This window comes from Falco naumanni, chromosome 17, assembly GCF_017639655.2.
Source record: "Falco naumanni isolate bFalNau1 chromosome 17, bFalNau1.pat, whole genome shotgun sequence".
Classification (NCBI taxonomy): domain Eukaryota; kingdom Metazoa; phylum Chordata; class Aves; order Falconiformes; family Falconidae; genus Falco; species Falco naumanni.
Window position 1 is genome coordinate 4,702,317 of NC_054070.1, and position 26,182 is coordinate 4,728,498.

Consider the following 26,182-nt stretch of genomic DNA (forward strand, 5'->3'; position numbering starts at 1 on the left):
GAAAAACTACAGCCACCTTAAACAGCTATGGAGCATAAAAAGGAAGAAATCACATGTTCCAACCTGACCACGACTAAACTTAGAGCCGTTTACAATCTGGAGCTGAAGTTCGTTAAAGAAAAGAAGAGCTACAAAGGTCATCCCGGGCGCAACCAAACCACCTGACGTTCACTTTCAGTCTGCTGTCAGAGCTAGTAAATCCTGCCGATTTTTTAATTCAGGAACACATAAGCAACACAGATTAGTGGCCCAGCACCATAAAACAAGACTGCCAGACAGTCCATTCCACTGCTGCCAGGCTGCTGAGGCATTTATTAACAACCTCATAGCTTGTTCCAGCCCCAAGATACTTAGCATTTAGACTTTCCCCGCCCTGTGAGCCACAGATTTACAAGTCAGGGGTAGGAAGAAAGCAGGGTAGGGGGTGGGAAGCCTTGGAGGTCAAAAAGCTCCTTGAAAACTGCTGCATTCCTTTGGGGACAACAGAGCTACAAATAAAGTCATAGGCTATCCCCACATTAAAAGTAGGTAGCAAAGGCAAGAAAGGGCCACGGACAGAACTGTTGAAGGGGAGACTGGATGGTCATATATAGCAAATCCTATAGGCTGGGTAAAGAGAAGCAGAATGCAGCATTGAATAGAAAAGAGAATTTAAACCCAGCAGCCACACCCATAGCATAAGCTCTAAAGAGTAATTCTCCCCAACGCCGTTTCAAGATTTTTCACTTTTGTAACTGTGCAAGATGTAGGGGATTAGAAGGGATTCAAAAGAAAATTCATCTTAAGAACCACTGATGCAGACAGAAACATCATGCCATCCTGCAGTCCCAATGCTTCTCAATAATAAGTCATTTCATGCATCAAGGAAGAAGTTACTGGAAGCACTAGACCCCATTCTCTTGGAAGCTTTCTGTGCCCCTCCTAAGAAGGGACTGACGAATCATGCTGCTGACAACCTCATACACGACACACCCTGTGGTCTGCATCTGAGTCTGTCCTGGGGATCCAAAAGCATTTTACTTCTGTAATACAATCTATTATACCAACTAATGCGATAGTGAGCCGTATTCAGGTCACAGACATTTCTACAATGCTATTTCCTTTATGAAATCAGCTCCAAAACACATCTCATTTGCCTTCCTGTAAAAATTCAGTAGATGTTATTATATCCCACCACCTTCTTCCCCCAAAGTGATCGTGTCAACTGCAGATGCAGAGACTTAACCAGTGCAGAATGTGTATTAATACCAAAAAAACCCTGAGACACAAAACCACGACCCTCATCCGTCTGCTTTGCTCACACAGACAGTACTCTTAAAACACAAAAGGCTACTAAAGACAGCAGAAAAATCCATGCTTAGTACTTTAAGATGACAGCTGAGACAGCTGTCAGCAACATTGCTAAATGCAGGTAAAATATAGGATGAGTCTATAAGAAATTGCTAATAGTTTACACATTAAAAAATCAAGTGTTCTAGGGTACTTTTTTTCACAGCCACCTCTGTTCTACTTAAGAACACCTCGACCACCTTTTACTTTTGCTCTCTTGACGTGCTAGTTAATCATTAGAATTAACTGGATTTGCAGGGTCTATCTAAAACTATACAGCATTATTTTACTTAAGGAAAACGATGTAAAAATGCAATGCTATGCCAAAATGCTAGATCTTTTATGGAATTCGTGTGGATCCACAGCTAGAGACCCTCCCAAAAGTCCTTATTCTCTCGGGAACGCCTGAAGAACTACAAATTCACAAGACAAAAAAAAAAAAACAAACCAAACTATTAATGAGGGTAACCTACCTGCATGAAGCACGGCCTCCCATTGATAAAGATATTCCCGAAGACAGTCCAATAGTTTTCGAAAGAGCCATTAAAAATTAGATGCCACACTGTTTGGGAAGCGGGGGGACATCCACGGCAGGCAGAGGGGCTGGTTCTTCTCGAACGCAGCAAAGCTTTGTGCAAGAGCGATGGAGAAGAGGGATTTGCCTCCACCACCTAGCTGCAGCTGCACAGCACTGCATTGCAGGTAAAGGGCCTTGCAGCAAGGCTGGGGGTTGCTCTCAGCTGATCTTCCTGCAAATTCAAGTCGTGTTAGGGGTTGAGCATAAACAGATGCATCTCCTCCTCTTGAAGTTTACCTGTCTCAATCTTCCCTCTAATACAAGTAGGAATTCAGTCAGATACTGCGTTTCATCTTCCTGAACGAGCCGGTTTTTATTTGCCTATTCAATAGCCCACTGGATTCAAAGCTTGGATGAAGACAAGGATCATGGTAATTGCCGACAGTGCAACCCTTTTGATACAGAAATGCCAGCACAATCCCACAGGAGAGAAAGGGCGTTCAAAGGAAAAATGAATTTTCTGAAGTAATTCCAAACTTCCCTATCCAGAGTTATGAGAAAAATCGATCCCTTATGCTTAAAAGCAACAAAACAAGCAGAAGGAGTCAAATCTTTAAAAAGGTGAACTGAGTATTTTTCACAGCAGCAGGCACTTAACATCATCCTTCAACGATGCAGAACTACCAGCCATTTCCTGCGCCTGTTTATCCTGCTGGTTTATGTAAGTAATAGGGGAAACAAGTCAGCAGCAATGTGACATAGCAAGTAATAATTTATTTTCTCTGCTACGGAGGACCTTTTATTAGTGAAAGACACTGAAGCCGGCTCCGTGGTTTTAAATCAAGAGGTTTAAAGAAAAATTGGATTCATCTGATTGTGTATCCGAAATATTTTCACCTTAAAAGCTTACTGAGGTTTGAAAATCCTTTTAACAGTGTAGCATTGCCAAACCTCTTCATGTTGGAAGACGTGCTAACAACATGCAACATTTCCCACTGCAGCCAAGATTTTGCTCCATGTTCATTGAATACATCACCCAACGACTCTGCTCACCTCTGCAATGCGCAGCGGGGACAGTAACAGCTATTTGCAGGAACTAAGATTTCAGTCACTCCTTCCTCACAAAAGGTGTTCAAAGAGTTTGCGAAAAACCCGTTTGTATTCTCTTGCCAGTTTTCCACAGAATCACTCATCTGGTTCACACACTAAAATTAAGGTGAAATTGATCGTGTAACGTGTGTTCTTACAGACTTGCACCAAGGTAGATCCAAGAGCATCAGGAGGATGAGACCATGGGAGACCACAGTCACACCCGTCAGAGAGTGCATCAAAAAAGCAGTGTTCTTCATGCCGTGGAGCGGCACCGGCACGGGCTCCTTCGCTGTTCTCAATAAATTACGTCAAGCCATCCCAGCAGCCAAGCCTCCACATGCAATTTCACAATCAAAACTCAGAATGTTTCTCCACTCCGATAACTTACAGAACAAAATGCTTGAAGAGAAGTGTTTGGTTCTTCTATTTAAGGGCTACTTCTTCAAAACTCTTCTGTACAGGAAACAAGTATTTTTCCCTTGTCCCTAAACCAGCAGAAATACTGTCCACGCTACCCATCTACCTGCTTTGAACAGATACAGAAGCAGATCCCTTCCCCCTTCAAGCAAGGAAGGCAGCACACATTTAATCCAAATCACTTGTGTCACACCTATCACCCTTATATGTGTGCTAACAAAAAAAGATATTCTCCTCACTCCTCTTCACTTGTTTGCCATTCCCTTGGTATTTGCAGAGATGACACCCATCTGTAGGAAACCAAAGACAATTGCTTTCCTAAATGATTTTTAAGCCGCCTGCAGCACAGTTATTATAAACACTGTCATCCCTTATTTGTGAGTGCAAATTACACACATGCACACCATCCCCTGACAGAATTCAGTTCAGTGAACTTGACTAATGACAAATCCAGCTTGTAGCGCAGGAGACAGGGGTAAGAGTACTGTAACACACCCCGGGACTGTTGCTGAAGCGTTGCTTTCCACCTTAACCATCCAGCCGACGATTTCCAGGGCTGTACACCCACTGCAGCAAGATCTCGCTTCAAGTGCTGTTAAAGATTCCTTGTTTTCATTTGGGGAAGAGTGGAGGGAAAAAAAAAAAAAAAAAAAAGCAGCTCCATATGGCACGGTGAAAAGCCAGGATTTCAACATCTCTCTCCCGTTTTCACATCCCTGCATCCAGACAATGTCTCTTTAAGGGCATGCTTGCCAGACTGCATCTCATTACTATTCCTTAGCGCGCCTCTTAATTTCAAGATCATGTTAAGGCACATCTAGTCAGAATGACTGCTTCTGGTGCCAGCTTCCAACATGCTTACATGCAGATCTGCTGGCAAACCTAGTGTTCAATAAATATTGTAACTGCAGCTGTTTAGACTCAAACTTTCAGTAGGAATCCTGGTCTGAAATGATAGAATTATTTTGCTGCCTGTATGCACTTTACCTTTCTGCTCAAGAAAGTGTTAAGTATTTGAGGGGATCATACATCATAGATTGTGGGGGACTTATGAGCCTGTAATCCACGTTATTTTGTGATTACTGCAATTCATTCACTCTTGCATCCCTATTTTTCTGAATAAAGAACTGGTACTTTCTGCCAGTGGGGCAGATCCACAACACTTGCTGCTGCAGGGCAGCCATCTCCGACCTACAGGGATACTGATGTCAAGAACTTAAGAGGACTGTAAATGGTCTTTCAAAGCATTTAGTTTGGAAAGAACAGTGCTCAGAGGCACCGAGACATACTTTCATTTAGTGGATCTGTGGGAGTTCAGTTTGAAGTAATAATGAATTTCACGTAAGAGTGGTGCTAACGCACGAACAGAGGCAATCAAGTTTCTTGCTCCCCATACCCACTCCCCCACACAAGCACTTAACAAGCTGTTTGTAGAACCGTCTGCCATCCCAGCTATTACAAACCAAGGGATGTCCATGGAAACCAGCAGATCTTCAGTTGTGTCCTGTCATAGTCTAATAACCGCTTCTGCGTTTGAATGAAAAAAATCCTGTGGGCGATGCATTCTGACTCTACCCTAAACTTATATTCAAAATACTTATGAGCTATGTAGCCCCGGCATTAATTATGAAAGACAAGGGAGGAAACACAAACTGTGATCCTGGTCCCAGGCAAAGTTTTGAGTAAGGAGGTTGAGGAAGAACCCAGGAGGGTCAGAACTCCAGAGCTCCACAAAGACAGCACGAAAGTGCTAACAAGCAAGATATGCAATAACAAACTGGAATGCATCAGACTCCACTCAGAAGTTTCTGCCCCCCAGACTGCATAGATGGAAAAATTACCAACTTCCTCCTCTCTCTCCATAGAAATTCTGTTGAGGAAGAAGAAAGTGAGGCTTCACTGCATGCCAAGAGTCTGTCCAGAAAATCACAAGTAACTGTAAACCAGCTTCTTGAAAACACAAAGTATTGCATGCATTTGGGAAGAGGGAGAGGAAGCAAGACTGTACCAACTCCGCTCTGCCATTGCCCTCCCTCCAGGAGTAGAAAGTGCCAGAGGAACTACTCAAAGTCCTGTGAAAAAATCTCTCCCGCTCAGTAAAGCCTGTACGAAAGGATTAAATAAATTCACCAGTGCATGCAGAATTAATACTTCAAATCATTTTTCAGAACAAGCCATATACTGTAACTGTATGGCTGCCACTACCTTTGTGATTATTCATGCTTACAGTAATAAAATGTTCTGCTCTGAGACACAATCGGTCCGACATCCTTTACACAGAGCTGCTGGTTTTGTGCACGAGTAGGCCAACTTTTCCTGAAACATAAAAGACACTGCTGAAGCGAGACACTGGACTTGATAGGTATGTCATTGGCAGGCCCAGACAATTACACTGTTTCACCATCTACACATCACACAGACCTGTGGTCCAGTTCTAGTAATACACTTGTTTTCTTAATTTCAGAAGAAATGACCTGTAATATGGAACTATTTTTCAGTTTCTTGTCTGCTTCTCTAACTGCTTTGAATCTGGATGGGCTTTTTAGCCTAGTTTTTAAACTCCAGGTCTTAATCTCAGTAGTAACCTAGAGTCCTTTTTTCCTAGGACACACTGGGAACAGTTTGAGCTTCAAAGGGTTTGCAACATACAATGCAGGTAGAAAAAAGCCAAAGTATTTTACTGGCAATTATGGTCTAACTGTCACAAGTGCCAGATTCCATTACAAATTACCAAAGCCACTGCTCAAGTAAGTCTATATTTGTATTTTAGTTCAAATAGAAGCTTGTGTTTTTGAATGGAAGCATGGTTTTGAAGTAAATACCAGACCTTTCTTACACATTGGGCTTGTGTTCACACAGTGCAACAAGTCTCACAGCACAGGAAATTAATCTCTTACAAACAAAACCCTGCAGACAGCACACTCTGGCACCTTTTCAGGCAGGAATGGACATTCTGTTCACACAAGGGCTAACTCAAAGCAACATTCCCCTCCAAACAGCACTTGGGGTCCTTAAAAATCAAGCTTGTAACCAATCTCCTGTTTGCCCGCACCGCTTCTTAAACAGACACTACTTTACTGCACCAGGGCGTTACAAGTACACACGTGGCTGGGTCTGTGCTACGGGACCTGCAAGCCATGGCGCAGCTACCTCGTGGCTGATGAAAGGCTCAGACGGTGGGACACCCACCGCTCCTTCCTCCCGCTGCATTCACGGACATCCCCATCCAACACAGCTCATGAAACACCAGAACACGGGAATTCCGTTTTCAGTTTCTTAGAAGTCGTACGAGGACCTCTCGCACAAGAAGTGTTGCCAGGAAAGCACCGCACAGGTCCCCGCCTTCCTAAAGGCCACTGCAAATATTACACCTAACACATCTGTCTACTGGCGATAAACTCCAGAGATACTAGTAACTCCTTCAAAGCTTCTGTGTTTTTGACAACTGAGCAAAAATAACTACTGGAAGCACCTCACCACATAGACTGTACACTCTTCAAACATTCGTAAGTTTTAGTAAGAAAAAGAGCTTGTAAGCCTACAAGCTCCTTTTTTAAAGACAGGCTTTTTTGACTGCTTTTGGGAATCAGCTGACTGTTACCGCCTGAGATCTTCACACCTCATGAAATGATAAAATTAATACATCCCCAGGCAGCTTTCAGCGAAGCTATCTTTTGGCAGCAACACACACTGCAGTAACCTATGTACCAAACTCCCAATGCTTTATTAGCAAGTAAAGCTTTGACATGCCTATTTCCTGATATATTCTTGATATTAAGGAAAAGGCCAAGCAGAAGCTTGCCTCTCATTTTCTAAAAATATTTTCAAGCAATTTTAATTCTAATTTCATGCTTTTTTGATGGAAAGGACTAAGAAGAAACTGAAATCAGTGCTTCACTCAAGGTCACAAAGCAACCCAGTGACAGTCAACATCAGCACTCGGGATCTCCCTGCACCTAGGCTTGTTTTCAGTCCCTCCAAGGCATTCAGCCTATCACTCTCCCTGTCCTCCCTCCTCCTCAATTCCCACAGAAACGGAAGCTGGGCAAACGTACACAGCCACGACAGTCTCCCAACTGCACTACGGTAGGCACGGGACCGACAAGCAGGCTAGGCAAGCAGAAACTTCCTAAGCAAAGCCATGAGATGGCTGGTTCAGCGATCGTGCCAGATCACCAAAAGATTTGGGCTAGTTTTACTGGAGTGGGAAGACACAGGTACCTCACCTTTGTATTATGAAGAAACTTAGCCTGCTCCTTTCTAGTGAAGAGTATGTTATGATGAATGCACTCACTTCTTCACTGATATCAAATAAAACAGAACAAAAAAAAAAAGGCAGGAAGGATGGGAAGAAATAGGAACATCCTGAACTTGGGGAAAATGAAGAACTTGGTTGACCTTCCCACTGAATAAAAAAAAAAATTTATACATGGAACTGTGATTAGTATTTACAAGGGTCTCCTATAAATAACCAGTTTCGTCTGGTCTTGTCTGAACCTAAATAGCAGCAATTTTAACTATTGAATGATGAAAAAAAGCAGTGACTTTCCAGTTTTGTTCTATACACAGTCCGTGCTGATTATTTTAACCTTTCCAAGTGTTTTTTTTTTTTCAAGTTTTAACCGGATTGAGTTGATAGGGAAACATAAAGCAGGTGTAGTTCACTTCTAAAGTGCAAGATATTCTGAGTTACTTTAAATCCCTTTGGAACATTCTCTGCATTTTTATACTTACCCATACTAATTCCTAATATTTACCAACCTTAATCTTTTAAAATCAGTTGTTTCATGCTTTTTCCTACTCTTCCTATAGAAAAAATAACACGCGTGTGATCTAACCAACTACCACGGAACATTAGATGTTGAAAGGACATTCCATATGGTTTCAAGATTAGATTTTATGGAAAAAGTCTTGCAACAACCCAGTTAAGCTTATTTTAGAAGATTTAACTGGAGCAGCTTTGTATTTAAATAGCAAAAATGTCATGGAACTGCACCTGAAATTAGAGGCTGACACTGGGTTCATTTTGTCATAGAACATAAAGCATAAAGTACATGCAAGGTTCTTTAATTTCCGAGGCAGGATCTATGGTACCAGGCAGAGTTGAAGCATGTAGTTTAAGAAGATAAACACAGCATTTTACAAGTAGTATGGTTCTCCACCCAAATCCAGGTTAGTGGCAAAATCAACAGCTAACCAGCAGCGCGGTTGAACCTGTTCTGCCTACAAGGTTAAAAAAGATTTTAGAAAAAAAAATAAAAAAAGCTAACATGCCAGCACTGAAAGTTACCATTCAGCACCCTCAGAATTTACAGAGAAATCAGTCTTTCCAGCCCCAACTGTGGGCTCTACTGGCAGAGCCACTATTGTTTGTCTGCAGCTGGACAAGAAGCAGAGTAACTAACAGGTATAGAATTAAACAATAGATTATTCATTCAGAAATTAGGATGCAAATAGTAAAGAAAGAGAACAGAATTTCAAAACCTGTCCTAACGCTATCTTCAAGAAATACCAGGAATACATACGTACAAAACAGCATGGAAATGTAATGCACATCTGCCAAAGAGTTTAGTTAATGCTCTTTTACCCTTCAGAAGCCACATTTCAAAATAACTGGATCTTTGCTGGAGACAACGGGCAAAAATTTTAAAATCCCCGTGATCTGTCCGAGGAAGTGACTAAGAAAGCGTTACTCTAGGCCTAAAGAAAACCCCTCCAGCTCCCACCCCAAAGCCTTACTTACTAAATCCTTCTGGTTCCTAGCCCCAGGCGAGTGTAAAACCTCCTGAGGTGCCAGAGATTTGGCACAAATAAGCGGCATTTTACCGAGCACACAGAACCGGCTCGAGGATCTGTATCACCTTTCCCTAGAAAGGAATCCGCGAGCAGCACTGAACGCGGTATTTAACGCAGCCTGGCGGGAGCCGCTGTTGAATATTTACTCGCCATCTTTCCATTTTGATCTCCGCAGCCAAAAAAAGTTCACCACACAGAAAGACTTGGGGAAATTCCTGCGGTAGGAGAAAAGCCACAGGAGAGCATCAAAGTTAAAAGGAGTAAATGAGAGATCACAGAGGTTTTACAGCAAGATTAAAAGGAAAATAAAAGGGGGGGGGGGGATGGTGAGGCAGGGGACGCACCAGGCGTTACTGAACTGCTGGGGGTGGTGGTGAAGGGGGGGTGGGGGCACACCAAGCATTACTGAACTGCTGGGGGGGGGGGTGTGAAAGGGGGGGGGCAGCAGCAGGCGTTACAGAACTGCTGGGGGGGTGAAGGGGGGGCAGCACCAGGCGTTACTGAACTGCTGGGGGGGGGGTGAAGGGGGGGTGGGGGCGCACCAAGCATTACTGAACTGCTGGGGGTGTGTGTGTGAAAGGGGGGGGCAGCACCAGGCGTTACTGAACTGCTGAGGGGGGGGGGAGGAGTGAACGGGGGTGGGGGGGGGGCACCACCAGGCATTACTGAACTGCTGGGGGGGGGGGGGAGTGAAGGGGGGGCAGCACCAGGCGTTACTGAACTGCTGGGGGGGTGGGGTGAAGGGGGGGTGGGGGCGCACCAAGCATTACTGAACTGCTGGGGTGGGGGTGTGAAAGGGGGGGGGGCAGCACCAGGCGCTACTGAACTGCTGGGGGGGGAGGGGACGGCAGCCCCCGCCGGGGGGTAGGAGCCTGCAAGGGCAAAGCATGACACGAAGCGGATGGTCACGACTGCAGATCCATCGTGAGGGTCTTCTGGGGGGAGGCAGGGAGCGGAGAGCCTTCCCCCCCGCCCCAGCGCCTCTCCCTCCCCTCAGCCCGCCAGAGAACCCCCGGGGGGGGCGGTGAAGCAAAACCCGCCGCCCCGGGCCACCGGCTGCCTGCCTGCGCCGCCAAACGCGCCTCTAATTAAACTCGCGTCACGGAGCCGCCCAGCCCCGGAGGCCGGCGGCTCCTCCGCCCCGCAGCGCCCGCCTGGGCCGGGGTAACAAAGGGGCGGCGGGGCCGGGGGCGGCGGGAGCTGCCGCCTGAGGGGCGCGGGGCCCGCACTCACTTCCTCTGGGCCTTGTCCTTCTTGGCTTTGGTCCGCTTCTTCCGCGCCTGCAGCGCCAGCACTGCGGGAGAGAAGGGGAGAGAGGCGTGAGCGGCGGCGGGGGGGGGGGGTTGCGGGCCGGGGGGCCGGCGCGGCGCGGCGCTCACCTTTCCGCTCCATGGCCGCCAGAGCCGGCAGCGCCGCGAGCCCCGCGCGCCTGCGCGCCGCCCCCCCCCCCCCCCCCACCTCCGCGCCACGCCGGGCCGCGCCTGCGCAACCCGCCCGGCTCCGGGCGCCCCCGCGCGGCCGCCGCTCAGCCCCGCGCCGTTGGGGCCGAGCTGGGAGCGGAGGCCCCGGCCCCGCCGTGGCGCGCACCGCGGCCGTGACGTCAGCGCCGCGCGCTGTGACGCGTATCCGGGAGCGCCTGCGGGGAGCTCGGGCTCGCGCCGTGGCGTCAGGGCAGGCGCTGCCGCGGGGTCGCGCCGCCGGTTACGCACGGGGGCGGCGGCCTCGGGGTGCGGGGCCCTGCGCTGGAAAGGCCGGTACATCGCCTGCCATCCCCGTCACAATTACAGGCTCTTAATCTTATTAAGTTATCTATTACTTACTATTAAAAAATTAAATTTTTCGGCTACTGGGCCATTCGGGCACGTCGCTGTAAGCACCGAACAACTGCCCGTGAACCGTGTGCCTGCAGCAGAGTGAAATCCCTGTCAGAATCACAGATTCTTAATGTTACTAAATTATGTATTAATTACTATTAAAAAGATTAATTTTTTCAGCTACCGGGCTATTCAGACATTTCGCAGTAAGCACCGAACAAATGCCCATGAACCGTGTGCCTTCAGTGGAGTGAAATCTACCTTAGAATCACAGACTCTTAAATTATTTATTCAATAATTATCATGAAAAGGAATTAAACTTTTCAGCTGTTGGGTCATTCAGGTATCTGGCTGTGGAGCACTGAACAAATACCTGTAAATCATGTGCTTCAGTGGATTGAAATCCTTGTTAGAATCACAGATTCTTAAATTTTTATTTAATAATTGCCATTAAAAAGAATTAAACTTTTCAGCTACTGGGTCATTCAGGTATCTGGCTGCTAAGCACTGAAAAATACCTGTAAATCATGAGCCTTCAGTAGAGTGAAATCCTCATCAGAATCAAACATTCTTAAATTATTTAATAATTAACATTTAAAAAATTAAACTTTTCTGCTATTAGGCCATTCGACCATGTCGCTGTAAGCACTGAACAAATACCCATAAATCGTGTGCCTTCAGTGGAGTGAAATCCCCGTTAGTTACAGATTCTCAAATTATTTAATAATTACCATGAAAAAAAAAAGATTTCCAGCTATTGGGTCATTCAGGCATTTTGCTGTAAGCACTGAACAAATATCTTAAAATCACGTGCCTTCAGCTGAGTGAAATCTCCATCAGAGTCGAACATTCTTAAATTATTTAATAATTACCATTAAAAAAATGAAAATTTTCTGCTGCTGGGCCATTCGGGCATTTTGCTGTAAGCACTGAACAACTACCCACGAACCATATGCCTTCAGTGGAGCGAAATCCCCGTCAGAATCACAGATTCTTAAATTACTTATTTAATAATTACCATGAAAAAGAATTAAACTTTTCAGCTGTTGGGTCATTCGGGTACCAGCTCTGAAGCACTGAACAAAATACCTGTAAATCACTTGCCTCTAGCAGAGTGAAACCCCCATTAGAATCACAGATTCTCAATTAATAATTACCATTAAAAAATTTTAAATTTTTCAGCTACTGGGCCATTCAGGCATTTCACAGTAAGCACTGAACAAATACCCATAAATCGTGTTCCTTCAGTGGAGTGAAATCCCCGTTAGAATTACAGATTCTCAAATTATTTAATAATTACCATGAAAAAACCCCCCAACTTTTCAGCTATTGGGTCATTCAGGTATTTTGCTATAAGCAGTGACCAAATATCTTAAAGTCATGTGCCTTCAGCCGAGTGAAATCCCCATCAAACATTCTTAAAATAATTACCATTAAAAAAAATAAAAATTCAGCTATTGGGCCATTCGGGCATTCCGCTGTAAGCACTGAACAACTACCCATAAATCGTGTGCCTTCAGCAGAGCGAAATCCCCGTTAGAATCACAGATTCTCAAATTATTTAATAATTTCCATCAAAAAAATAATGAAAACTTTGCAGCTGTTGAGCCATTCAGGCATTTTGCTGTAAGCATGGAACAAACGCACATAAATTGTGTGCCTTTAGTGGAGCGAAATCCCTATTAGAATCAAAGATTCTTAATATTATTTAATAATTACCATGAAAAAAAAAATTAAACTTTTTAGCTATTGGGCCATTCAGGCATTTTGCTGTAAGCACGGAACAAACTCCTGCGTTTTAAGGTGGTTATAGATATTCACCTTAGAACTTTTACAAGTTCTGTTCCTCTCTGCACTTTTGCTTAATACTAATTTTTTTACTTCCCAAACCTCACAGCTCCGTTACAAGCACGTTATATATTCCACCGGGTTTCCATCAGGGCTTCTCACCCCCGTTCCTGCCGGGATACCGGCAGAGGGAGTTGCAGCTGGCAGCCGCCGCCGTGGCGTGAGCGTGTTGCTCTGCTGCTAATTTCTAGGACGTGGAATATTAAAATGTGCCCACACGCAGGGCCCGTTGGCTCAGATTAGAAATACTTTCACGGAAACACAGGTCTGTATGTGTGTAATTTTGGAAGACAGAAAAATCCTTTTCAGAATTTGCAGTTGTTGCTCTGTTACTACAAGGATGAGATGATTAGTACATCTGTTTTGCAGAGTTCTGCGTGAGAAACTAGCAAGATTTTGGGATGATAACGCAAATTTCAGCCTTTGCATGACTACTGCATTCAAGGTACTGCTGAGCTGAAAGACCTCAAGCACGATGGAGACCCCCCTGCTAGCGTCACACAGCCACTTCTTACCTCAAAGCTGTCAAAAAATAAACACACAGAAGCTACTGAAATCTGTTCCTAGGTAGCCTGTCTGTCGTCCTGTATTTGTAAAAAATGACTCGTGCAGTTGGCTCTCCCGAGGTTTGTGATACACTCACCTCTCCACAACCAGCCTGCCACTAATGGCTTTTTTTTAAAGCAGAATAAATGCCCCCAGACGATGATGCCCACACCTAACTGGTTTATCTGGTCCTTCCTCCCAGCTTCCTGCATAGGGTGACACACCGCAGAGCGTGGCCCCAAGAAGTGCTGCTGCCACGCTCTGCGTGACTCCCGAGGTTCCTCAGCCGCTTTATATCTTCTGCACCCATTTCTGCACCAGGCAAGTACGTTAATAAGACAAATTTGCACCGTCTGCAATGATAATGTATGTTTGGGCATCTTTGTCCTCTTAATGCAGTGGGAGAGCTGCCTGGGCTTCTGCAGCATGCGTGCCTTGCTAGGAAAACCCTGTGCCATCACAGTAGCCAGGAAGGACATTAAAAAGTTGCTGTGTGCACAAAACAACCGTAGTTGTTGCAACTAGGTCAGGTGAGAACGTCAAGCTGCCTACAACCCCATGATTACAGGCAGGCCTTTGAACTCTGTGACTTCTGTGGTTTTTTAGAGGTATAGGTGGAGTCCTTGGCCATAAAGTACGTGCTTTGTCACTTCACAGCTTGTGTCCAGGGGTTTGCGCTCGGCTAAACACAGAAGCCTTGTGTACTTATGCGGGAGCAGAGTTACGGTACCGCACAGCTGTGAGGGAAAAAGATCAGGATTTTCTGGACTTCCTCTCAGTGAGATATTTGTTTTGCAACATGAATACCCATAATTTGAATGCTAACATACTGACGTCTGAGTTGTCCCCTGGTGCTCAACTTTGCAGAGTCGTGGGGGTAGGAAGGAAAGATTTGGAACTTGGCTGAACAAGCAAAAAGAAAAACCCAAAACTTTTTAAGTTTGCAATGGAGACTTTCGATGGTGCCAACAGCTAGGAATGCCATTTCGTCTTAAATCAAGGCTGCTGTAGGAGAGCCAACAGAACCTGGAAATCAGGGCTATGCTTTTCATGGGTTTTGTATTACTGTTTTGAACAGAGCTGAGAGGAGCTTGGCGTGAAGCCACTGTCCAAAACAATGTAGGGAAGCATATGTGGTTTGAGAATTACTCAATACCATTTCAGCTTTCAGTTTTTCCTGTCCTCCAATCCAAAAGGTAGGCGGGTTCCAGGACTCAGTTTCCTCTACAGTAAGCAACTCCACACAGTAATGTTCACTAAAATCCTTTACCATTGCAGTTTACAGATGTGGTACTGTGGCTTCCCTCTAGAAACTGCTTGGAAGCAATATGAATTTAAATGGAAAAGTTGAAAAAAAACCTTAGAGGAACTCACTGGAATACATTACAGATAGTTTAATATTAATATTCCTATTAGCCATCTTATCGTTGCTTAAATTTAGCAGCCAGGAGCAGCAGAATTCAGAGGAGCCACCTTGCTGTTACTGCACATTCAGAAACCACACAATGCCCAGCAGCAAAAGTTAGAGCTCTCCACGTTAACGAATTTAGCCCAGAGCACAGGATCTGTGCACGGAGGATCCACCATTCACATCCAGGCTTTGCCCCAAAACACGGTCGGAATGGTGCATGTACACACAGTGCTGGCCACTCATCTGAAGTCAATTCACCTGCAGCTCTTCACACTAGGGAATTTGTGCTACGGGATCGTCCCCCAGACGAGGTCACGGTGAAGCCTTGTGATGTGCATTGCTGCTATAGTGAAATGCTTCTGCTTTCAGTGGAAACCCAGCTCACACCTCTGTCCTGGTATTACTGCATCGAACTCTATGGCTGATCTACAGAAAATATAACTAAGCTGATTTTTTTTCCCTCAAGTGCTAACTGTATCTAAGGCTACAATTCTCCTGCCTTTTCAGAACGAAGTGATTACTTTCCTCCACTCTTCACTACTTCAATAAAGGACTATAAAACCATGAAAAAAATATTCTATTGTTTACTGCGATTTAGTTCTGGTGGATTAGAAGGGGACTGAGGAAGAAATAGTGGACGGACACCATGTTATGTTAGTGCAGATAATATCAACTTCAGCACAGTGTTGAAGAATAATAATAAATTTTTTCTTTGAAGCTTCACATCATTCTAAATACATCTAAAAATAATGAAACTGCCTGCATGCAATCTGTTGAAATATGGCAGATTGATTTTACTTACTAGCAAGCAATAAATAAATAAGAAGTGCTAATTTAGGACATTTCAACTTCTACAGAATTTCAGAAAACAAGCGCAAATAATTTGCTAGAATTAGCTACAAACCTAGGAATTATACATTGAAATTTCCCTGCTTTTGGCATTGCTGGGTAGCATATCTGTTTGAATTGAAAGCAGTAACATAAATGTTGCTTTTTGTTTAGAACAACAGAATTACTGGAGGCATTAGTCAGGCTATTTTAAGAGCTCTGGAACAGAAAAAATAAAAAGAGGATCAAAGGCTGATTAAGAATCGCTAGAACTGTTGCTTAACTGTACCTTTCTCCTCTCTACTGAAATGCCAGTTCCCCAACAGTTGCAGTTCAGGGATTCCTTGTATACTTCCATGTCTTCCCCCAGCCTGGGTCCTGGAAATCCGATTGAAGGGGTGGAGTATCACACTGCTGGAGAGAGCTTGGCTCTGCTTTATTCTGGGCTGAACATGGGATATCTGACACTGGCTCTTCGAGCAGAAGTTTGTTGTCAGAGTTCTTTGCAAAGAAAAAAGCTTTATTCTTTAAGAGCAAACTTTGTTCCTGAAATGGACACAAATGTTACTGTAAACCAAGGGTGGCCAATCTGTTGAGCCAGTCAAGTGTAGTTCCCATGCCAAGGCAACATGAGCAGCGAGAGGGTCATGCTGGCATGGGAGCACAGGGTCGTCCAAGTCCCCAGCTGCCAAGGAAATGAGCTAGCAGGGACCGTCAAAGCTGACATCACTGAGCTGCTGTGGGTCCCATCCACACACCCAGCCCAGCCTCATCTCCAAGTGGGCTCTTGGGGAACCATTGCCACCTCCTGCCTGCTCCCAACCCTCCTGACCATGTCCATTAAATGGAGACTGGGTGAATATATACTGTCACCTTCAGTCTTCGAAGTTTTTTCTATGGGGGAGGGAGTCCGGAAGGTCAATACCCTTGTGTTAGACTATTCTGTACAATGCCAAGATAAGAGAGTTAAACAAGTTGTTCCATGAGAGGCAGAACTCAAGAACCCTGTTTTCCTGCAGATTTGGGTAAATTTTTGCCTTAATCCTCACCTCCTGCAGCTATAGCACCCCAGCCTGGCAGCATGCATCAGATGATTAGCCAAGGTTAGGTTCTTTCCCTAGGTGGGGCAATTACTGGAATCTTCCACTCAGAACAAGGGCTTTTCCTGGAACTTGCAACAGTCTGCCCTATTCAAACTTGGCTGAGACAGCCAGTGAGCTTAAAAATTGCAGAGTACTGACAGAAAGAGCATGTGCATGAAACTTCAGTTCTTCCAGAAGTCAAGCTAGCACAGTCCTTCACTTTCCTCATCAGCACCAAGGGAGCTGGTGCGGTAATCTCTGGAAATAAAAAGTCTGGAGCTTTTGCTCTGCCCTGGCAGGGTCCTTCCTCTGTCAGAAAAATGGAAACAATTTAAAATGCAACAAAGTCATTGCCTGTCGCAAAACTCAGCTGGATGCCTTTCCAGCCTGCACACAAAGATGCCTTTCCCCAAACAGGAACAGAAGATTCAAAGAAACAAATTGGATTATCGATCCATTGTAAAAAGGCAAGTACCTGTGAAAAACTGGAGAATTCAAAAGAGCATCTGCTCTGCCCACCTTTTCTCAGCTACAGGACAAGATTTAAGCTACTGACAGGACAATTTAACAACATGGAGGCTTAAATGTTAAACTAAATATTCTACCTTCTGCCGTTCAGCTAGTGGTTCTTGAGCAAACTCTTTTGCAGTAGGTCCTAGCTCATCTGGCTTTTGATGCTTGTCCAAAGCAGCCAGCACAGCATCATGAAGGGTTAGAAAGAACCTTTCTTTGGTGATGCAGCTGTCAAAGAAATCACTCTTCTCAAAGTCTGCTATCACAGAGACTATAAAAAAATGGGGGGAAATAAATAAAGCAGCAAAATCCCACTGAGCAGCACAGCTAAAACATTCCACTTAAGTTTAAAACTTAACCTTGGAGACAAGTCAATTAGTAAACAAATACTATACTCACAGTGACAGCTATAAGGACTGTAAGGCCAATATTGTGAAACATATGTATGATCTGTGGAAAGAATTCAATAGAGGCATTAGAGCAATTCTGTGTTATACAAGTGCACTAGAGGGGAAAACGTAAACAGGGAAAACATCCCTCGTAGTGTTTTATCTCTGAAGAAAACCCTTGCTCTGGTATCTCAAATCCTGTTTTTGAGTTCAGCACATGCTGGCCCTCCTGCAGTACGCTACACAGCACACTGTGTTACTTCTTCACTTAAACAAAAAGTTCTCACAGGAACAGACAAACTTGAAACATCTCTCTGTACGCAGATGCCAGGCCCATGTGTAAACAAGAACAGGAACCTATATTTGCAAGTGTGACCTGTAATTCTGGTTGTCTGAATTCTCATGTTCAACATTTTTAGATATATCAACTTAGTGTTAAAGGAATCAGAGTTCAGAGTAGATTCTCACCATGTTCTCAATGCCTAACCCTTTGTAATGAAAAGATCTCAAAACAGTTAATTGTTTTTTAAAAGGCAATGAAACCCATTATTTCAGAGAATCACAGAATTTCAAAATATGGGGCCAGAAGGAATCCGGAAGGACTGATTTTACCTGTCTTTCCCAATGGAAGGGTCATTTAATAGGTGGCAAATAAATCTTCAAGGCTTTTAGAGACATCAGTTCAGTCCACAATTATTCCCAATAGGTGTTAGTCTAACCTGTTATTAAACAAAAACCTTTCAAAGCTGAGCTGCAGAGTCTGAGGAAGCTGACTAAGAATCCATCTGGAACTGTATCTTTCTGAGAAGCACAGCTACATTAAATTTATTTTTGCTAAATATATATCTCCATTGGCTAGGCTCCCCACTTGAAAACTTAAAAGTTCAAGGCGTACTTCAAAGAAAAGGTTAATTAGGTAGTCAGCAATAACAACAAAATCACTTTAGGAGAAGACAGCTGGTAGTTTTATATTGTAGAATCATAGAATCGTTTAGGTTGGAAAAGACCTTTAAGATCATCAAGTCCAACCATTAACCCACCACTGCCAAGGCCACCACTAAATCGCGTCCCCAAGTGCCACATCTACAAGTCTTTTAAATACCTCCAGGGATGGTGACTCCACCATTTCCCTGGGCAGCCTGTTCCAATGCTTGACCACCCTTTCAGTGAATAAATTTTCCCCAGTATCTAACCTAAACCTGCCCCGGTGCAACCTGAGGCCATTTCTTCTTGTCCTGTCGCTTGTTACTTGACACACTTTGAAACACTTTGAAAGAAGAGCATTTTTTTAAAGCATCCAGCCAGAATAAAAAGTAAACTGCCAAAATGGAAAAAAACAAAAGCAGACATTTTTATACATGTGGCTTTAGTTTACATGATTCTAGAACTGGTCACAGTGGAGGATACATTTTTGCATGTCCTTTGTATGAAGAGCGGGATTTTTGTTTTTAAAAGAAGTGGTTTTATGGAAATTTATTAATTTCTGAAACTTGATAGCTAAATCTTGCACCCTTAAAGGTCACCTGGAAGGTGTGCAGACTGTTATATAGCAGGACATTTTAGGCTAACAGGGAACCTAAGACATCAGGTAGACCAGGTTTCACATTTACGTGCTCTTAGGTTGCTTACCTGTTGCAGTAACTCGGAACCTATCAAATCCACAAACTGCACCATGCTGAAGTCTAAAATAATGGTGTGAACTGGGCATGGCAAATGCCTTGGCTGTTCTGCCTGATGTAACTGTACTGAGGAATTATCTGTTGCAGAGCCTGGTGAACGGCCGCCTCTTCGCCTTTCATCCTCGTTCTTTTCAGTCCTAAGTGCCCTGTTACAGCCTGGGGACGTACACTGTGCATTGGCTGCTCCCATCAACAGTGTCCTAGAGCTGAGTTTGTCTCCATACTTTGACCAATGTACCAGATTAACTGAAGATGACGAGGAATTGCTGTCTGCGTGACATTGCTTCACCAGCTTCTCTCTACATGGTATCTAAGATGGAAAATGGGAGAGTATACCAGTGATTGGAAGAACAGGTCCAGGAGGTGGAAAACTTTTTGGTGCAAGTAAGACAGCACTGTAAATAATATATTTCCTTCTCTCATGGTAAAAAAACACAACTGAGACAACACTAAACATAGGACAAAGCCACAAGAGCATGCAAAGTAGCAGGTGACTTAGGCAAGCCTCAGATGTGGTTAGCAGAGTGTTTTCAGCCACCAAACAGTACAGTGGTACCTTACTCTTCCACACTTTGAAATGGCCTGTGATACCGGACTCTAACTTGCTACTTCCACCTTTCAGGAACAAAAAAGAAAAAGACTGTTCATGGCCATTGCATTTCTGAGCAACGGTAAGCTGACCCTTACTGGCTGAGTTCTGCAGGCCTTTGATTCATCTACTTTCTTGTATGGCAGCTGGTCACGTTTTCTCTCTCTTCATAGTTCCAAATGTGTTTTTTTCCTTTTTATAACACAAGAAAGGAAAAGTCACTCTCTGCATTTTTGTACTTCAGAAGATGATGTTAAATTACCTATCACTTCCACTTCCTAAGCACCTTGGTGCCACTTATGTTTCCCAAACCACTGTCTTTCAACCCATTTCTCATACAATGGCTTTTACAAATCACATATAACTGCTTGAAAAATATCTTCTGAAGGCAGTCCATTGTCTAAGACAATTCAGAAAATTCAGATAAAGAGGGATACAAGTGACTCTAGAAGAGGCACAGTGGCCAGTTATAGTAAAGATGAGAAATCCTCTCATGATAATTGTAGCTGCCTTTGAGGTACTCTGCACTTGCACTTGGCAGTATTGGCAGTGGAACAAATTCCTTATAAGCAAGGGAACTCTCTCAGTTCTATGGGAAAAAGGAGAAAATCCTCACTGAAGAACCTGACAAAATTAATTCTTTCAGCTGAGGAGAGGATATGATGAATACTTCAACTGCTAGTTAATTCAGCCAGCCAGCTGAGCTACTATTGCTCTATCACATAAAGTATGTGTAAAGAAATACAGTGGTAATGTTTGACTATTTTCATACAGCAAATATACATATGCTTTATATAAACATTTACAGCTTTTTCAGTACTGGCAAGTTAAGAACATTGTCCTCAGTAACATAAAACGAGGCATCTCAATCAAACAGACTAGGTAAACACACTTTTAAAGCTGATCCTAGGTGGTGGTAGAACTGGATGACAGACACAAGAGCATTTAAGGTCTTTTCTTTCCACTCCAGCCCTCCCTTCACTTTCATCTAGAGGCACTGCTTTCATGGCCATCTGAAAAATAAAGGCAGTTTTATTAGAGTTTTTATCTCCCTAAGGCAGGCTCTTAGAAACTTCCACTGACTGAAAAACTGGCATTTACCTTGTGTAACAAATAGGTTTTGAAGTGATTCATGTTTGCGAAAGAGATGGAAGAACAACATTGGAAGATTTTGATACCTTCAATCTCCCTTACCTGTAACACAGAAGTTGTTATCTGTGAGGGTTGTACCTGGCAGAAGCTATTTTTCCCCCTCCTGCCTGTGTTGCAGTCTGCAAGGTCCCACCCTCAGGACAGTTTTGTCTGGTGACGTTGTTGGCTACACTACACACTGGCTGTGGCACTGGCAACATGGACCTAATTGCCATAAACTAATCTGCTTCTCTTGCAATTAAAAACATACCTCCAGCAGACCTATCACAGATGACAGTTGGCTGCTTTAATATAAACCAAGCCAAATTATTTGTAATGCTCATTACAGAAAACGTACAATATACCTTTGTCTTAGTAATGCCCTTAAATTATTCTGATTTTTGCAAATCCATCAGCATAGCTTTGGGAATGTACCCATGTGGCAAAGCTCCCTACTTCTATATTGCTTAATTCTGTATGGTGCAGTCTTGAAAATAATGTGTTCAAAAGGCCCGTGCCCTACCTATTTCCCCATCACCGGGAAAACCTGTGAGTCAGTCTAGCACATGCACAGCTGTTACTGTGAAAACACAGGCAGAGTGGACAAAACCAGACTAAGAAAAGCAGGTCAGCAAAAAATGCCAAAGAGCTGTGGAAGTGACAGCAGCGCAGCTTCTACCATGGGGACAGCACAGACCAACCCATGGAGCTTCACGGGGCCCAAGCAGGCCAAGCTAGGTGTCTGAATCCCTTCACACTACAGACACTTCAGCATTCTTCAGTTTTCAAAGTTTTGAATCAAATGGACTGAGTCTGAATGGTCACCTCCCAGGCATTTAAGGGAAGAAGCTGGATTACACAGAGAGATTGAACATTTGGTTTTTTGTTTCCTCTTACGGCTCTGTAGACGGATAAACTTCTATAAATATTCATGTTTGGAATCTGTCCCAGCACCATCATCTTCCTTCTGAAACAAGATGTTTATTAGGTTTTCACAGAGAACAGAGAAAAACCATCTGTTCCCAAAAGCTAGATCTCCATATTTCTCTCCTCATCACTGGATACACCAACTGTAACTTAGAGAGTATGAGTACAAAAAGTTATTCACTCATAATTAGGGTTCTTTGAGTAGGGGAGCAGTACGTAAGCACAGCCCCCAGCTACACTGGTGTCCTCAAGAATGTACGATGTTTCATTTCTAGCGCTGGAACACTTGGATTATTGTTATTATGCTAGAAAGCGTGTTCCCTCTCTGTCTCCCCACTGCCCTCAAAGACAGGTTGAAGCAGCTGTAACTTGTGCTTAGAGCTGGCTGCACACAGGCTAGGTTTGATCCAGAGGTCGTCTAGCAGCATTAATGCAGGGGTTTGCCTCGAAGGAGAATATCCTGGTTGGGGTACCATGCTTTTCTGCATTGTTTTGGGGCAGGTTCTGGTCAGTTCAGGGCATGGGTGTAACAAATATGTGGCTGGCTGGTTGCTGAACTGGAAGGCAGCGGACTCTGATGCATGGAAAACTTGTCAAACACACTCTATTCAAAGCAATCGGTTTGCAGATAACTCCCCATGCTTTTTTGAGTGTTGTTAGCATAATGTTTTCACTGGTAGAATGACAAGTGGTTATATATCCTGAAAGTAGTATGGACATCAGGGATACTTAACGGAACAGCAGCTGCAGAAATGCCCTTTCACAATGCTGATTGAACCCCAAGGTAAACCCAAGAGCATAACTGAGCAGAGTTTCAGACATCAACTGAAACTCTTCCTGAAGGCATTCCTTCAGAGCCACTCTGGATCAGACCACAAGCAGCTGAATATCTGCAGCAGCTGTTACTTCCGATCTCTGTCCATGTTATTCTAGAGGCTTCGATCTACTCAGACAAACACCTCCCTATCATGGTAAATCTCAGGAGGTGTGGCTTGGATTTATGAATTATTTTCCTGTTTGGATTAGGAGCTAATAAACTGAGTAATGTGTGCCTGATGTAACCTCCCTCCCCTATCACAAACTGAGTTTATGGAAAAGATAAAGCAACTTGGGAAATGGCAGTGAAGACTGAGGAATGTATTTGAAATTAAGGCACAACATCTCATTTTATCCCTATAGCAGTGTTTATACAGATCGCCTCTCCTGGCTGATGCCTACACCACAATAAGCAGTCCTCAACAGCAGAAGGGATCAATCCAGAGCCCATAAACTCAAACAGATTACTGGTTTGGGATAGCATTAGGGAAGCTCCAGAATAACCTGACTAAGTGTTGACAAACATGAAACAGCCTTTTCACTGTCAAGTGTATAACTATCTCTAAAATATCAACTCTCAGAAAAACTAGTATTTTGTTTTAAAAGTTACAAGTACCTGTGTGACCTAATGATGATTATGAAGAAGGTAAATCCCATGGCGATCACTAAACCGACATCAAGACCAAAACAAACCACTGCAGCAAAAGTTACAAGCCAAATAACCTTTGAACAAGAGACAGAACATGAGCAGTAAAAAGATGCTAAATGACCTCCAACTCAGCCCCAGCATTTGCAAATTGCAGACAATAGAAAAGGCTAGAAATGGTAGCATGTGAAAAGCTTTGTTGGTATACCTAGACTAACCCAGTCCTGGAAGCAGTTGCAAAGAACAATCACAAATCACCGTTCAAATCTCCAGAGTTTTTAACAGAGCTTCAATTATCAGGAAAAAACACATCACATTGGGTTCCTTCTCTTTATGAGAAATCCTGCATAAGGGTTGACATGAGAATGTGGCCCTGGATGGCAGCTAGACAATCTCCTTCTTTGGGAATCTGAGAAGCAACAACAATATTCAGTTTCCCCTGTATTTCCCTGCTTTGCCCTGCCCTCCCAAAACATCCATTTCTCCCTTTAAAACACATTCTAAATCCTAGGTGGCTTTTTTTGTCACTTACAAAATGATACTTATCCCATCTCCACAGGATGGGGATGTCCTGAAATTTTTCAAGAAAAGGAAGCATGTTAAATACCACAATAGCAGCTAGTATACCCTGTGCAAATCAGAAAAATAGCATCTATTATTATTTGGTTAATTTTTGCTTGCAACCACAAACATGCCAAGGAACAGACATCCATGAAAAACAAACCAAACTGCTTGAAATTAAAACCTTGTAATAGCTTTATTTCCATGGTTTGTATAGATACGTATAACAGTTCTCTGAACTGTAAATGAGCATGAAACTAGGATATAACTTCTTGTTTGATTTCACAATCGCTTCTGCCAATACAACTGGACTTCCTCTTGAAATGCTATGTGTAGTTTCCATTACAGTGTTCTTTAGTGAATCCCCATGCCTCCGGCAGCACTATGAGAAAGGCCAACACTATCTACAGAATTAAGAGTTGCTGTTTCAAAGAATGGTTTCAATTAGCATGCGTAGTTCATTGCCAGATTTAGGAAGTTGTTTGACACCATTTGTTGAAACAGCCTTTTGGCAAAGAAAAGGAGACCAAAGGGAAGTAGATAGTTAAATTCTCTTTTGTCAGCTAGTTTTGGGAAAGGGATTAATTCTCCCATCGTACAAAGAGGCCAGGAAAAAAATCAGGAAGTAATGCTCTGTCAGTGATTCCCTAAGAAAAACAGGGGGAAAAAAAGGAAAGTCTAGATAAAAATTTAAGGGAAAAGCAGAAAACTGAGTACTTTGAATAATCTATAATAACAAAATGTTTATATTTCTTGTACTGGCAATGCAAAATCCACAGAAGGAAGTTTAGGAGTCCATATGGCTTTAAAATAAACCTCAAAGACCAAGCTAGAATCAGAGAAACTAAACCCAAGTTTCTATTTGGAAGATTTTTTTTACTTTAAAGATTTTGAATCACCTGACTTGGAGCTACTTCTACTGATGCAAGAGAGAAACTAATGAATTTTTTTATAGAAGTGTGCAAAAGCTTGGAAGGTGTGAAACCAAAACTGAAATACAATGTTTAAATTACAGAGGCTGGCAGTGAAATTTCAATCCAGTTTTAGCCAATGAATTTTAGCTTGTACTGATCAGTGGGAGATTGGAGAGAGATGCAATATTTGTTAGCTAATATGTTATCCTGCTGAAATTTAGGAGAGTTTAAAGTACTTGTTTTGGTTTGGTGCATCTCTGAAAACAATTAACTCTACAGCATGATATAATCCTTAACTATCCCAGAAAAGTCTTCACATTATGCTTAGAAACTCTATTTTCATTTTATCTTTAGGAAGCAAGTAGGTTGCTGCCATAACTATTTCAGGGTCACTTACATTAGGCATCATCTGGAAAAAGTGTCCTAGTTTCAGCGCAACAACCAGCATCATAGATGCTCCAATCACTGCTGCTAACTGAACAGGAACACTTTATTAGAGGCCTGACAGAGCCATTTACTTACTTGTCTGCTCTAAACCAGTAGGCATGGCCCACGAACCACCACTGACTAGGAGGAATAACCAGCAGACAATTAACAGAGGCCACAGGTATGCTGCAATGCATGGTGCAAGTTCTAGAATACTCAAGCTGAAAGAGTTTTCTGTAAATATAAATTTGGCCTTAACAGACTATTCTTAGGCACAACAGAACAATGCAATGCAGGATTTTGGTTTGAAAATTTATCCTGAGTAATAAGATACTTCTCTTACAAGTCAGACTTTGGAATCAACTCTGTATTAAATAGAATTATTTCTATGCTGCAGTGAAGCATGTACAGACATTCAGTTAAGAGGCATGATAAAAACATTATTACATATTAGACTCTCCCCCTAAAAACCCAAAAGATCACGAAGTACTCAAGAGTTAGCAAGAAGTGGCAGAATGAAGGGTGCATGAACAATCATCCATTTGGCTTTTTGGGTATATTCACTAAAATACAGTTTTAAACTGCATGAACATACCCTATTCTCCCCACAGGACCTCAGCTTCCTTCATGGCACATCATGTGCTGTAAATATCATGTAAATATAGTACATAATATAACAACACAGAGAGGGTATCTGAATTCACGTTGCAAGATGGGTAACTTTTATCTCTCACAAACTGTTTAGATTAAATGTCAGCCTATACTCTGCATACAGTGATTTCAGATGAAGATTTGGAAGTTTAAACCAATCCAGCCCAGCTCACCTGTGTTCTTCCACCCGTCTTCTCTCGAATGATGGTTTCAGAAATAGCACAGCTGACAACAAAGCTTTTGAAAAATGAGCTGCAAAT

The 26,182-nt window shown here is 43.2% G+C and overlaps 2 protein-coding genes across 6 annotated transcripts in view; both read right to left on the reverse strand.

Moving 5' to 3' along the window:
• SRPK1 (SRSF protein kinase 1) overlaps window positions 1-10,993 on the reverse strand; it is a 28,330-nt gene extending 17,337 nt beyond the window's left edge. For 2 of the 4 annotated variants that reach the window (XR_005831291.1, XM_040616708.1), the window contains exons 1-2: window positions 10,531-10,649; window positions 10,385-10,445 (exon numbers count right to left, since the gene is read on the reverse strand). Coding sequence is in view for 3 of the 4 variants with exons in the window: in XM_040616708.1 (XP_040472642.1) it covers window positions 10,385-10,445; window positions 10,531-10,543 (74 nt within the window). In the remaining variant the exon portion in view is untranslated. Of the gene's footprint in view, window positions 1-1,802; window positions 2,353-10,384; window positions 10,446-10,530; window positions 10,650-10,971 lie in introns of those variants that run through there. The other 2 variants (XM_040616710.1, XM_040616709.1) reach the window with 2 other exon arrangements.
• Window positions 10,994-17,370: 6,377 nt separating this feature from the next.
• Window positions 17,371-23,689, reverse strand: LOC121098568 (testis anion transporter 1-like). 2 transcript variants are annotated; one of them, XM_040616718.1, is made up of 8 exons: window positions 23,341-23,689; window positions 21,879-21,948; window positions 20,952-21,044; window positions 20,743-20,863; window positions 19,818-19,876; window positions 19,212-19,571; window positions 17,593-17,643; window positions 17,382-17,464 (listed from the first exon to the last, which is right to left on the reverse strand). In XM_040616718.1, exons 1-8 carry the CDS (start codon window positions 23,379-23,381, stop codon window positions 17,456-17,458), a joined length of 804 nt encoding a protein of 267 aa, XP_040472652.1. In that variant the 5' UTR covers window positions 23,382-23,689; the 3' UTR covers window positions 17,382-17,455. The 2 variants fall into 2 exon arrangements, with proteins under 2 accessions (XP_040472651.1, XP_040472652.1); XM_040616717.1 differs by having other exon boundaries at window positions 17,371-17,643.
• Window positions 23,690-26,182: the final 2,493 nt, after the last annotated feature.